Source organism: Aulostomus chinensis, chromosome 16 (assembly GCF_037954235.1).
Source record: "Aulostomus chinensis isolate RoL2024-O1b breed Wild chromosome 16, RoL_Achi_v1.0, whole genome shotgun sequence".
NCBI classification, from domain to species: Eukaryota; Metazoa; Chordata; class Actinopteri; order Syngnathiformes; family Aulostomidae; genus Aulostomus; species Aulostomus chinensis.
The window spans coordinates 3,814,255-3,826,878 of record NC_141335.1 but is presented as its reverse complement, the minus strand read 5'-3'; the positions used below and the strand labels follow the sequence as shown (position 1 = coordinate 3,826,878).

The 12,624-nt window shown below is 44.1% G+C and overlaps 1 protein-coding gene across 1 annotated transcript in view; it reads left to right on the top strand.

Annotated features, from left to right (window-relative positions):
* The first annotated feature begins 5,368 nt into the window (after window positions 1-5,368).
* LOC147247204 (melanopsin-A-like) overlaps window positions 5,369-12,624 on the top strand; it is a 29,326-nt gene continuing 22,070 nt past the window's right edge. Inside the window, exons 1-2 of the mRNA XM_086180142.1 lie at window positions 5,369-5,687; window positions 6,893-7,099. Of these exons, the coding sequence (XP_086036268.1) occupies window positions 6,923-7,099 (177 nt within the window). The 5' untranslated portion in view covers window positions 5,369-5,687; window positions 6,893-6,922. The remainder of the gene's footprint in view (window positions 5,688-6,892; window positions 7,100-12,624) is intronic.

Sequence of the window (12,624 nt, the reverse complement as noted above, 5' to 3'; positions counted from 1 at the left end):
CCCCCAAATAAGCTTTGGGTTTGTGTTGAATAGACAGATGCCCTCTAGTGGCTGGAGTAATTACGACAGAGCAAAGGAGGAAAGCAGATGTTTAACATCAATGATGACTTTGTAGGAGGTGAGTGGTAGGAAATCAACAACAACAAACAAACACCGGAACTTTAACGAGGTCCCGTGGTAGCTGCCACACGCTGGGCTGGGTCACGCGCGTGACCCCGGCAGCTGGGCCAGGAAAGCATGAGCCCATTAATTAGTCTTGTTATCTGAAGAAGAATGACATGCCAACTGAGAACTTTATAGACGTCTTAATTCGCTGCTAAGAGCGGCTGACCACAGCACACAAAGCCTGCTGGTCGCACATGCTAAACACGCGTAAAAGCACAAAAAAGTGCTTGCCTTTTGTGCGTCCGCAACAACAATATCCCAGCACTAGAACTCTATGATGGGAGCTTGAACATATTTATGACGCCATCAGTGGCGAAACGTGGAGACGTGTGGGTGGAGAGGTTGGTAGCATGGGCTGCTAGGGGTTAGCATGTTAGCTCAGAGGGTTGACAGATGATTCAATCAGGATTACCACACTGCCTGCACCAATTCATCAATGAGGAGTCTCTCTCTCTCTCTCTCTCTCTGTCTCTCTCTCTCTCTCGCTCTCTCGTGGACACTTTGCTCAACCTCAAGCACATCACACCAAAACAAAAGAGTCCTCAGTTATATCACGGATGCAGGGCTAGATTTCCATACGCTGCTGACTTTTATGAGCTGCTGAATTCACGTTTGTGGATTCATTTTATTTCATGCAGCCAGCAGCCAATAACGTCTTTTGTTAGGGGAAAGATGCATGCTGCTCTGCACACAATGATGGGTTTCGTCGTGATCATGTTTTCTATTGATTGCTTCTTCTTTTTTTTTTCCCCGTTGCTGTCGTCACGCAGGTCCTATGTCAAGCGCCCATCTTCTCTCGCTGACGACAAAAGAAAGAACCTTGAAGGTAGAAGTTACAGGGAGGGAGGTGGACGAAGGAGCAGATGGACGGGAGCTGAAGAGGCAAACAACAGGATGACGACAAGCTGAGTCAGAGGAGAACTGGTTTCATTACCCCGTGTTTGTTTTTAAAGGTTTACAGCTATTATACAATATATATTTGCAGCATGGGAGAGCAATTCTCTGTGCTGTGATTCATGTGATACACACACAGTGCCATTTTGGAGAGTCCAAACTTCTGATATGTATATATTTCTGTTACAAAGTGTTTTTTTTTTCATGCGTTATTTTTAAATGGAGAGATTTTTCCATGATTTAACCCATCATTATTTCTCTATTGTATATATTTCTCTGTTCAAATGAGAACAACTGCAACGTGAACAGTTTCCCGTGGAATCAATAAAGCATTTTTCAGGGCCGATTATGAAAATGCAAACGCACAATATCATCGACAGCCAGGTTTCTCTCCAGATGTAATGCGAATTTTACAAAACATCTACAAGAGAAAATTAATGTAAATTCATTCATGTTTTCATCTGCTGCTGTTACTTGAATATTGAGAGTCCACATTAACAGCGGGATTGAGTCGAAAAAAAAAGTCACATTGAAATTCTACATTTATGCATAAATACCCCCCCCATACACACACACACACACACACACACACACACACACACACACACACACACACTTAACCTCAATTCACACCTTAAGTCTAACTTCAAGCAGGAAGTCAGGATTTCTGTTGTGCCACATTAGGACCAGTCTTTGGTCCCAATGAGGACAAAGGGTCCTGATAAGGTTTGAATGTCCACCACAAAAACTCTCCAATAAGTACCAAAAACCAGGTACAAACACGCACACACACACACACACACACACACACACACACACACACACACACACGTGCATGCACACACACACATTTGGGGTTGGAGGAGGTCAGCTGGTCCATTGGGGTGCTTCGTGCGTCAGCAGCCGATCAGGCAGAAGTCCTGAAGGACACTGAGATGCTGCTATTTGCTTTTCACACCAGAAAACAGTCAAGTTTGTCCCCAAAACTGTGGCTGTGGTTCTTGAGCGGGGCCTGGGAGAGATGAAGTTTGAAGCCAAAATAATAAATAAATAAAATAAAAGGTCAAACTTTGCTGTTGTTGTTGCTGGCAAAAAAATAAAATAAATAACTTTGTGGTTTGTGCTGACTGGATCACCAATCCTTGGATCTCTGGGGACCTTCACAAAGGGGTCCCCCTAACCTGGTGTCCCGGATTTGGATCACACACTGGGAACTCCTCTGATGACCTCACGGCAAATCATCCCACGTCTGACACCTTCGCCTGGAGCCCTGGTCCATGGTAGCAAGCAGGCTGGAGAACGACGCTGTCTGAAAGTAGAAGTTGCTGCAAGATACTGTGAATTGTCAAAGGGAAATACCATCCATCCTCCATCCCTCCATCATCCATCCTCCATCCCTCCATCATCCCTCCATCATCCATCATCCATCCATCATCCATCCTCCATCATCCATCCTCCATCCCTCCATCATCCCTCCATCATCCATCATCCATCCATCCTCCATCATCCATCATCCATCATCCATCCATCATCCATCCTCCATCCCTCCATCATCCATCATCCATCATCCATCCATCATCCATCCTCCATCATCCATCCATCATCCATCCATCATCCATCCATCCCTCCATCCATCCATCATCCCTCTATCATCCATCCATCAATCCGTCCATCATCCATCCATTCATCCATCTGTCCGTCCATCCATCCGTCCGTCCATCCTACCATTTTCTATATTGCTAAGGGTCACAGGGGGGTGGAGCCTATCCCAGCTGACATTGGGTGAGAGGCGGGGTTCACCCTGGCCGGGTCGCCAGTCTGTTGCCGGGCCATCAGGAGCAATTAGGGGTTCAGTATCTTGCTCAGGGACACTTGGACATGGTCACTGGGGGAAGTGAGGATCGAACCAGCAACCCTTCAGTTGCTCGACCGCCACTCTACCTCTGTGTCATACTGCCCCCTAGAGGAAAATTAATGAACTTAAAAAAGAACAAGTTGTGAGGTCAGACTCAGAGTATTCTCACATTCACCATGCGGACAGGAGTTTGACGCCCAGAATGTAAAATCTACCAAATCTGAAGGGTTCATCCTCTGAGGAGACGTTCCAGTTCGTTAAGAGATCAATCTGGACAGACGTGCCATTAATTTAACTGGACTCTTTTTAGAAACCTGTCGGGAGTGTGTTTGTATCCGCGACTACATGAGTTTATGAGCGGGAAAACCGTTCCTCATGGCTGAACACAGGCTGTTGATGTCTCCATTCAAGTGTTTCCCGGCTCAGCCAGAGAGAGACCAGGACGACCTTCAAACGTGTCCTGATTGATGTCAACAACGTGTGTCCTCCTCCTACCTGTCAGTCATTTATTGTCCTACATTCCCTCTCTGCTTCCATCAGTTTAACTGCTGATTAGATGGGTTCGGGTGGTTGCCAATGGCAACCACACATTGACAATGCTCATCCTTATTTGTCGGTCGACGTATTAACCAGCAGCTGAAGGTCCTCATCAAAAACTGATTATCTTTAAATTTATTATTATCAAAAGTCTTGTTTTTTTATTGTTTGTCTGTAAAGAAATCATATTGAAAGAAACGTGGTGGAAGAGAAAAATTTCATTGAACAATTTGTCCGTAAAAAAACAACGTAAATTTAAAAAGATGAACAGAAAAGGTGAGTGGGGTTTGACACAAAGATGAATTGAAGCTGTGGAATGGAAAACCATTCATTCCCCACGGAAAGAAGCGCGCAGCATTTCAGGACACCATTCCCCGCTGCGGCTCCACCCACGCACATGGAGGCGAGCGTGCTGGTTCTGGTGGTTTTATTATCAGAGGGGTTCTTCTGACTCCCAGACTCAGACTGCTTTATGAATCCATTTACTTCATTCAAGTCGTACTCTTGACAAAGTTTGGCGCGGCAAACTTGTGATGTGCAGCCATCTTGTCGAATATTAATGCCGACTCATCACGCGGTCACCCCGAGAGGGCCTGAACTCAACAATGATGCATTTATATTCTGCAACAGTTTGTAAATTTGTCCGATTTGCTGATTGAATTTTCTCATAAATTCGGTGTGAAGGGATTAAAAGACTCCACACTGGAGGCCTCACCTCAAACGAGGCTCAGCACACAGTACCTCCATACATCGTCCTCATAAAATATTGATTAGAGCAGTTTTATTTACAGCCTTCCTGCTTCACATCCGACACTCAACGCTCGTTAAATATGATTTCCCGGGCCGTTAACCCCCCCCCCCCAAAAAAACAGGGACGACTACACATAGCTTGATGTGACGTACGCTAGCAGTGTTTGGCCTTGGTCTGAGTGTCCGCTGCTGTTTCATGTTTGAGGTGTGAAACTCGAGTTAAAGCTGCTGCAGAACAAACGTCAGCTGGGCTCTCAACACAATGATTCCGTACTCAAAATACGTCCATAAAAACCACTGTCCTGAATTTGGAAGTTTTTAATGTGTCTTTATTAAAAAAAAAAAGAAAAAGAAAAATGTAACAAAAGTGGTTGCTAACAAGAGGCTAAATGAAACTGCAGAGGTTGTCAAGGACAGCAAACATCACCACGCCAAAGTGAGGTGGGAGTGAGGTGATGCACCCGTGGTGATGCTAACTTCAGGTTGGCTTGAATACATCAGCGTTGCAGCCCTCCAACATCCAACGTTCCAGAAGACAAAGTTTGACACATGTTTGATGATACATTATTAGCTTGTAGGCTATAAGTTGTTGGTGAAACCTTAAATAACTTAGTTCCGCACTTGAAGCCCTGATTGTAAGATCTGATCAACAACCGCTTCTGATTACGAGGAAAGTTTATTTCATATAAAGTCGGCCTCACGGCACAAAATCAGAAGTGTTCCCACCCCGAGTGTTGGTTCTCCCGAAAACGGAAGATCCCGAGTGAACGTTTTGTACTTTACGATGATGATGATGATGATGATGATGATAAGTAATTTCTTTTACCTGACCTGGCCGTCCAGATACATTTAATCACTTTGGGTCATCTCTGCTGCCTGGTGTTACGGTGATAAGCGTTTCTGGTTTATTTTATAAAGCTTCACCTTCATCAGTCAGAGGGTTTGTTCTCATCTCATAATTCCCCCTGATGTGAACACACCCACAGGTCAGCAGATAATCAACATAATGAATTTCCATCAGAGCACTGACCTAAAGACCCATATATTGTGTGTGTGTGTGTGTGTGTGTGTGTGTGTGTGTGTGTGTGTGTGTGTGTGTGTTCTCTCCCCCTTTATAAACATGTCTTCCTATGTTCATCTGCTGTCTGTAACTTCCTGCTGCTGTCGGGGCTCAATATCTTTGGTAACTTGAATTTTTGCCCTCCGTCAGGATGCGGGTCTGACCGTCAGGAGTCGATGGGTGTCGGTCAGCGCTTCTGTTGCTTGGTGTCCGCTGGGGTCACAGCCTAGCCTGCAGAAAATACCTGGGGACTAAAACAGTGACTTTTCCTCACAGAGGATCCCTTCTTGGCTTTTAAAGCTGAAAGTGAAGATAATCTTCCAGAGGCCGGAACTGTTAACAAGTTACAACTCTGATTTGCATCCTTGGACATAATTGTGACTCCGGTGTTGGATTCTGACATTTTCCCTCACGGTCCTGGTTCAGGTACAGTTTGTTACTCCACTTTGTTCATTTTTTCAATACCGTAAGATGGTGGGAGGTTTGCTCCAGCGAGACAGATACACCCAAAAGGAATCAAGAATAGCTCCAAAATGATCAGGTCTACCGTGTTTGCAGGATTTTAGACTCTGGATGTGAGCTGAATTTGATGGTACAAACAAAATCTAGATTAGTTTGATTTCGTTAATAAGCAAAAAGCTGCAGTGTGTCATATCTCAGAGAGAACCGGGACACCGCGGTATTAGATGTGGTGTGCCACAAGGCTCAATATTAGGTCCTCGTTTATTCCTTCTTTATAGATGGCATGCTGGCTGCAATAAAACACAAACTGAACATTTTTTTTGTATGCCATATGTTGTATTAGAAAGCATGTGAGAACTCAAGTTTTGTCCTCGTAGAACAAAGAAGTTTATGACGAAACACTACATTATATAAACATATAGTTCAATTTCAACTGTGCTTGTCAGCCCAGATCGGAACTTGTCTTGCAGGGATTTTACTGCTGAACAGCCTGGCACTGAACTGCCATAATCCCCATGAGGGTTTTTAGAGGTTCAGACTCATCTCTGGAGCAAGATGACCAGATAATTAGAGGCAAGTCCATGGCACATTTCAGGCTCCTCCTCCTCCTTATTTTTTCAATGTGAAATTCTGTGTCTGAAAGGGAAGAGACTCACTTAAGCTGTGTGTCTGTTTTTAGTTGAAGGTTGCGTTGTTGCTTCTTGTTCGTAGAGGATTATATGAATGTCCAGTGTTATCGTCAAAGACCATCACATTTATATGATCTGGATTTATTGTTTGTTTCGTTGTCATTCATGTGAGGGGAGCCTCCAGCGAAGTTAACGGTTACGTCAAGGGTTTGTTAGGTTCAGGGACAAAAACTTGACCAGGTGAAACATTAAAACTGAACCCATCCACTGATTATTCACGCTCTTCCTCTGAGCTCCTTTGTTGGCCAGAAACTAGCAACATAGTTGGTTTAGCCTTAATTGTAGACTCTCTGTCCTGCTGAAGCCTTCACTCAGCACCAGGCTGCACCCACGGAGCCTCAGGAAGAGCAGTCAAAATAAAGCTTCTTCTTCTGTGGCTCAGCCGCGCGTTGTCACCTCTCCTCTGTTTTCCTGACAGAAAAATAAGAATGAACCCATCACTTATCACCCTCCCCTCCTCCACACCCCCTCCTTTCGCAGAGCGCGTGAGGAGGAGCGAGGAAGAGGAGGATGAACGGCGCGCGGCTGCGGTCCGCGCGGCAGGGCTTCATCTCGTGCGGTGACCACGAGCCAAACTGCACAGAGAACCTGGCGCTGTTAGCGGCACCCGCGTGGAGCGGAAACGGCTCGGCGGTGGATGCGTTCCGGCCAGTGGACCTCCAGCCTCCCGCCTCGGGCGCCCCAACGGTGAGTGTTTAACTTTCAACTATGAATTTGAGCCGGAAAGGACTGTTGGTCAGTTTGCCGCCGAACACCTTAGAAAATGATGGGAATTTAATATTCGCTCGCTTATTGAAAGAAAATACGGAGGCGAAGTGATGAAAGATGAATAAGAAAACAACCGAGGGAAGTTGCTTTAAAATTCGGCTAACAAATATTTGACGTTTAATGTATTTTTAACTGAGACACAACGGGGATGCAGGTGAGATCATTGCAATTGAATTCAGGTTCTGTTTAGAACGGACAGCAGTTGGCTACTTGTTAATAAGGATGACTTGAGAAATGAGTAAAATTGTGTTGAAAGCAGCTTGATAGCAGCCACATGATTTACTTTTACCAGTAAGCAAATGAATGTTAAACAGGTCTCTCCGAGGAGTTCTGTCCGTCTGTCTGTTGTTTTTTTATTTGCTCTGAGTCAAGGCTGTTCCATCAGGTTGGGATCATAGGCTGCTCCTCTAGATATATACTTGTATTTGATTGTGTGTGTGTGTGTGTGTGTGTGTGTGTGTGTGTATTAAAAGTATTGATAGGAAATTGCATGACCTGGTTTGATTGCTGTAAGATTAAGACTGGGAATATTTATGGAGGAGCGAGTTATCACTTCATATAACTTGGTGGATTATGGCTGTTTTGATTTGAGCACAGCACAGCACAATGGTTTTTTTTAATGCAAAATGAAAATTAGGTTGCTGTTAACGGTCGGCGTTTGACTTAAAACCAACAAAACCTCAACGTTCAATTAATGTCGTAATCCAGTGTTGTATGAATGTTAGCATTATTAGGTTTAGCAGATGTTGAGTCTTAGTCTCAATACCTCAAGATAAACTTGAGACATCTGGAAGATGTTGAATTTTGGTTACATACTAAAGCCACACAAAAAAAAGAAAGAAGAAGCTGTCATTAGTTTCTAGGTCAAATTGACTTTTGCATTAGACCCTTTGAACCTGACCTCACAACCTACATTCCAGCAGATATCAACATCAACAACACGGGATCCCAGATGATGTCCATGGATTAAAAAGGAAAAAAAAAACAGATATATATGGGAATGCCGCTTGGTTTCGAGACCTGTGATGAATTAATTAAGCTTGAAATTATGCGTTTTAAGATTACAAGACTGTAATTAGCAGAGTAATTATAGTTTCTATCCACAGAAATCAATTAGAGTAAACCTGCCTTTGTTGTTTTAATGAAGCTGAGATACTCTGACAGGAAGAAGTGAAGGCAGACAGAGGGACGCTGTGTCTCTTACATGCAGGAAATGCATGAATGCAACTTTTCTCCTCGGAGGGCTTCGTCCTTCTGTTTGTGAGTCTCATGTAAACACACACATGCAGGACTTCACTCTCGGCTGCACAACAAAAAAGGATCTTATATTGTGTGTGAAGCTACATCAGTCTGGTTTGAACAGCACAGACGTTCAGAGCAGAAAGGTCGAGAGTGTTTTCTCCTGCAGGATGTTCAGGTGATCGGAGGAATAATAACGTCTGCACATGTTCCTGTGGGTCTGTGGGAATTGATTGTGTCGTTGCCAGCTCGCAGTTGGGCACCCACACACTGACGTCGGTATCCAGGTTGTCCATCCATGCATCTGCAAACGCATTGATTCAGTGGGCTCATGTGTTGTTTTATAAAACTGATCCAGCTGCCAGCTCTTCAGGCTCACGCCAACTTTCCATTGACTGTTTGAGCTGCTGCTTTTTTATTTGATGCTGCCGTGTTCTGGTCCAGGTTGAAGGCGTCCGTTGCTCTGCTGCACGTTGTTTTTTGCTCAGCGGCTCGAGCTTCACACCTGTCCTCTTTCATGGCACAAAAGTCACAACTTCCCATTTGTTGAAGCTGATAAAAGTGGAGAACTGGAGGGAATCACTGTCCTTGTTGCTTTCTCCACATCTCTCTTTTGTGTGTCAGTTCAAATGAGATGACAATGAAACATCTTTCCCCCGCTGCGTCTGAATCTGGCTGCTCACGTGGATAGCTTTATTTGTCCTGTTTTTCTCTATATGGTGGAATCAAATGTTCTATAAGCTGTAACTGCTAACGCAATTAATGCATCCTTTCCCTGATTCGCTTGTTTTAATGCCTCCGTGCTGGCGAAGGACGTCGTAGGATCTCGTTAAGGTGACATTTAAAAAAAAAAACTCCTCCACATTTGGCTCGGATGTCCACAAGGTCACCAGGTTGGACTGAAAAGTTGTTGGCGGTCAAAGGTCACTGTCACATGAATGGTGACATCCCAGGAAAGCTGTGAGGGAATTTCTTCAAACGTGGGACAAATATCCACGCAGGGTGACCTGAAAAGATTTTGGTGGTCAGAGGTCACCGTGACCTGCTCACATCATGGAGACGTGCGACTGAGATGCAGTATTTTCTATTATCATATTTTTTTGTAAACACGTGGCATTATAAGACCAAGTTTTGGCTTTGAAAATGAAGTTTTACTCAAAAGGAGATGCGCCCTGCCCAGTTGACACTGCCGCGTCTGTTGCTGCAGCATTCTGAAACTGTTCAGTTGCACGAGAATGATTTGTGTGAAGTGGAACTGGCAGGAACACTCGAAGCATCACTGTGGATCATTCGCTGAGCAGCAGCGGCCTCTGTGGACCCAAATGGTTATTACAGCTATTTAGAGTCCCATTTCTGGACTTGACTTCAGCTCATTACATTAAATTGACTGCCAACAAGGTTCATCCTCCCATTTTATCTGACATCACTCTTTGAAAATGTTCGGATTTTAATATTTGATGTGATAGAAGCAGTGATGAGCAAAGTGGCACATTTAGTGTGAAGTAAATGTACCAACCTACGATCCCTGAATCCCTAACCCTGAAGCTGCTGCTGAATGGAATGAAGGTTTGCAAGAAGCAGCAGCTGGTTTTTGGTGTCCTGAGAGGTATCGAGGTGGTTGGGACGCCTAAAGAGAGCTCGATGAATACGACACAGTCGTCTGAGATGTAGGTTAATGTGACACGCGAGTGTCACGCTGATTATATTTCATTGCCGCCTTCACTTCTTCAACACGTGTCTGCTTGAACGAGGAGGAATTTGACCTGTAAGCTGATGCAACACAGCTTCATGTCTTTATGTCCTGTGGACTCTCTTACCTCTCAAGCTCCAAAGATCCTTCAAGCGATGCCCTGAACTGTTGTGAAAGGTCACAAAAGACACTCGTCCAAGTGGGAATAAGGATTTCCTCCCCGAAGACACCAGCTTCCTCCGAGCCCTGCGAGAACATTCAGAGCAACGTTTTTGTTTCTGTTACTTTTTTTTACTCTCTGTTGGCCCAAATCTCACTGTTCCATCATACACCTGCAGTATCTAGCAGGACGCTGCAAGTGTGACGTCATGGCGTGAGAAGCTGATGCTTGTCCTCTCGCACGACAGACCACGCTGCAGTCGGCTCGCACCTCAACCCTCGGCACTAGCCCAGTTTCTCAGTAGAAAAGACGTTCTTCTGTCAAGACTCTGCATGTGATGGCGTCACACGTTGCTGATTGACTGAAGGAGCTTGTCCGTTAAGGCAAGTGTCCCGCCCCCTTCACAGTGGCTTCAGAAAGGAGGGGCTCCAGACGTAGCTGCAGGACGCAACTCTTGAGCTTCCGAGATTTTCTCACTATCCAAAAAACAAAAAACAAATACAAAACACAAATAGTGCCGTACAACTCAAAAGTAAAACAGAACCACACAGGACAGCTGACGTTCACCGCTGGCGTGGTGCTCGGTCATGGTTACCCATTAGTTAACCCTACTTTACTGTCCGTTGAACTCATTTTAGACCCTTTTAAAAAAAAAATAGATAGATAACATCCCACTGCACTGAAGAAAACTTTGAGACCAAAAAGTCACACTTGCATCATATTTACAGTTAATGTGTCATGTAAAGTCCATTACCTCATACTGAAAACTGTTCCTAATATTCTGCTCCTCTCATGCGTGTACATGCCATCAACAAAATACTACACATCCAGGAAAACAAAATACCAAACAACAATCTCTGTAAACATGTTGTTAGCTCAGTAAAACAAGATTTAATTTCTTCTGTGTGGGGAAATTTGGGAACATTTAGAAACATTATGATTGGCAGGCAGGATTTATTGCAGCGCTTTCACTTACGCCGTGTGAGTTTGATGTCTGTATAAACGTAATAAATTCGGCAAGTGAGGGAACATAAGAGTTGTGCCGATGATCCTTGACACAGGGTGACATATTGCAGGACAGTGTGTGAGTGCTGAGGCTGATATACAGCTCAGGAAATCACTCTCAGACGGGAAAAAACGCTATATAAGGAAAGGAGAACGAAAAGGAATGAAAACAGAAAACCAAGGATGAAAAGATCAAGCGATAAAGGGAAAAATGTGCAGCTAATATATATCATATCTCTCTCACACACACACACACACACTCTCTCTCTCTCTCTCACACACACACACCAGATTTAAGGTCATAATGAGTTTGTGTAACTGAGATAAACTCTGTTTCATATATGAGGATAATTCCCCCGAGGTGAAAGTGAAGGCTGCCGCCATATTGGCAAAGGTTCTGCTGAGCCTGCGGACCCTCTCTCAAACAGGATTACTGGTTTAAGGTACCCTGCACTGGTTTCAGCTGTCAGTAGACTTATAGGTTCGCTATAGGTGGACTGGTTTTCATTGGAGCCACTTTAAAGTGAAGGTGTTTCTGCTTCAAACCACACGTTCTAATTAGTATTCGGTGGGCCTCTGGTGCGCGTTTCTGTGTCTTTGTCCAATAAAACCTATCCGATCATATTTAAATTGAATTCTCTGATTTCTTTGACTAGTTTTTTTGCTTATCGTTCATATTTGCTGTAAAAAATAAAATTTAAAAGGTCCTCCTTAGTGTTGTGGAACGCAGCCGCAGGGACTGTGTTGTGTTTTGGTTCTTTTTACTGATACGTTCACTCACAAGACTTGGCAAAGAAATAAGTCGGAATATGTGATACAGGAAAAATAAACACGGACATGAACTAGAATGTCACTCAGAGAGACCCAACTTCTGCCGAAGGTCCATGTAATATTGACGAAGAACTCCGTAAAAATGGGGAGATCTGCCTGAAAACGGATCAGACTCCTCCTTAGCTCAACCCTGCATGAAAACCAGCCCCGTAGTTTCCCTGTAACCCTGCTGGCTCTCAGACCAACAACCTGCTTCTTCAGTGTTTGGTCACGTTTAGTGTTGTACTACTCAACTCAATCACGTTGTGCTGTTTCCCATTGACATATTCAGTCCAAAATGGTGGACTGAAAGTCTTTTCCTATTTTATTTTGAAACGTACAACCCTTGTGTGTCTTCTCTTGTTTGACTTCCGGTCCCTGAAAACATGGTTGAGTTAGTTCCTGGGGGGTAAAGGGGTCGTGGTTCCCTTCAGCCTCCAAAATGAATATCACAACAAAAACACTTAAAATACATTTAATTTTAATTTTTTTATTTTGCTTTTTAATTTTAATGTCTATATGCTAAACTAATAAATCACA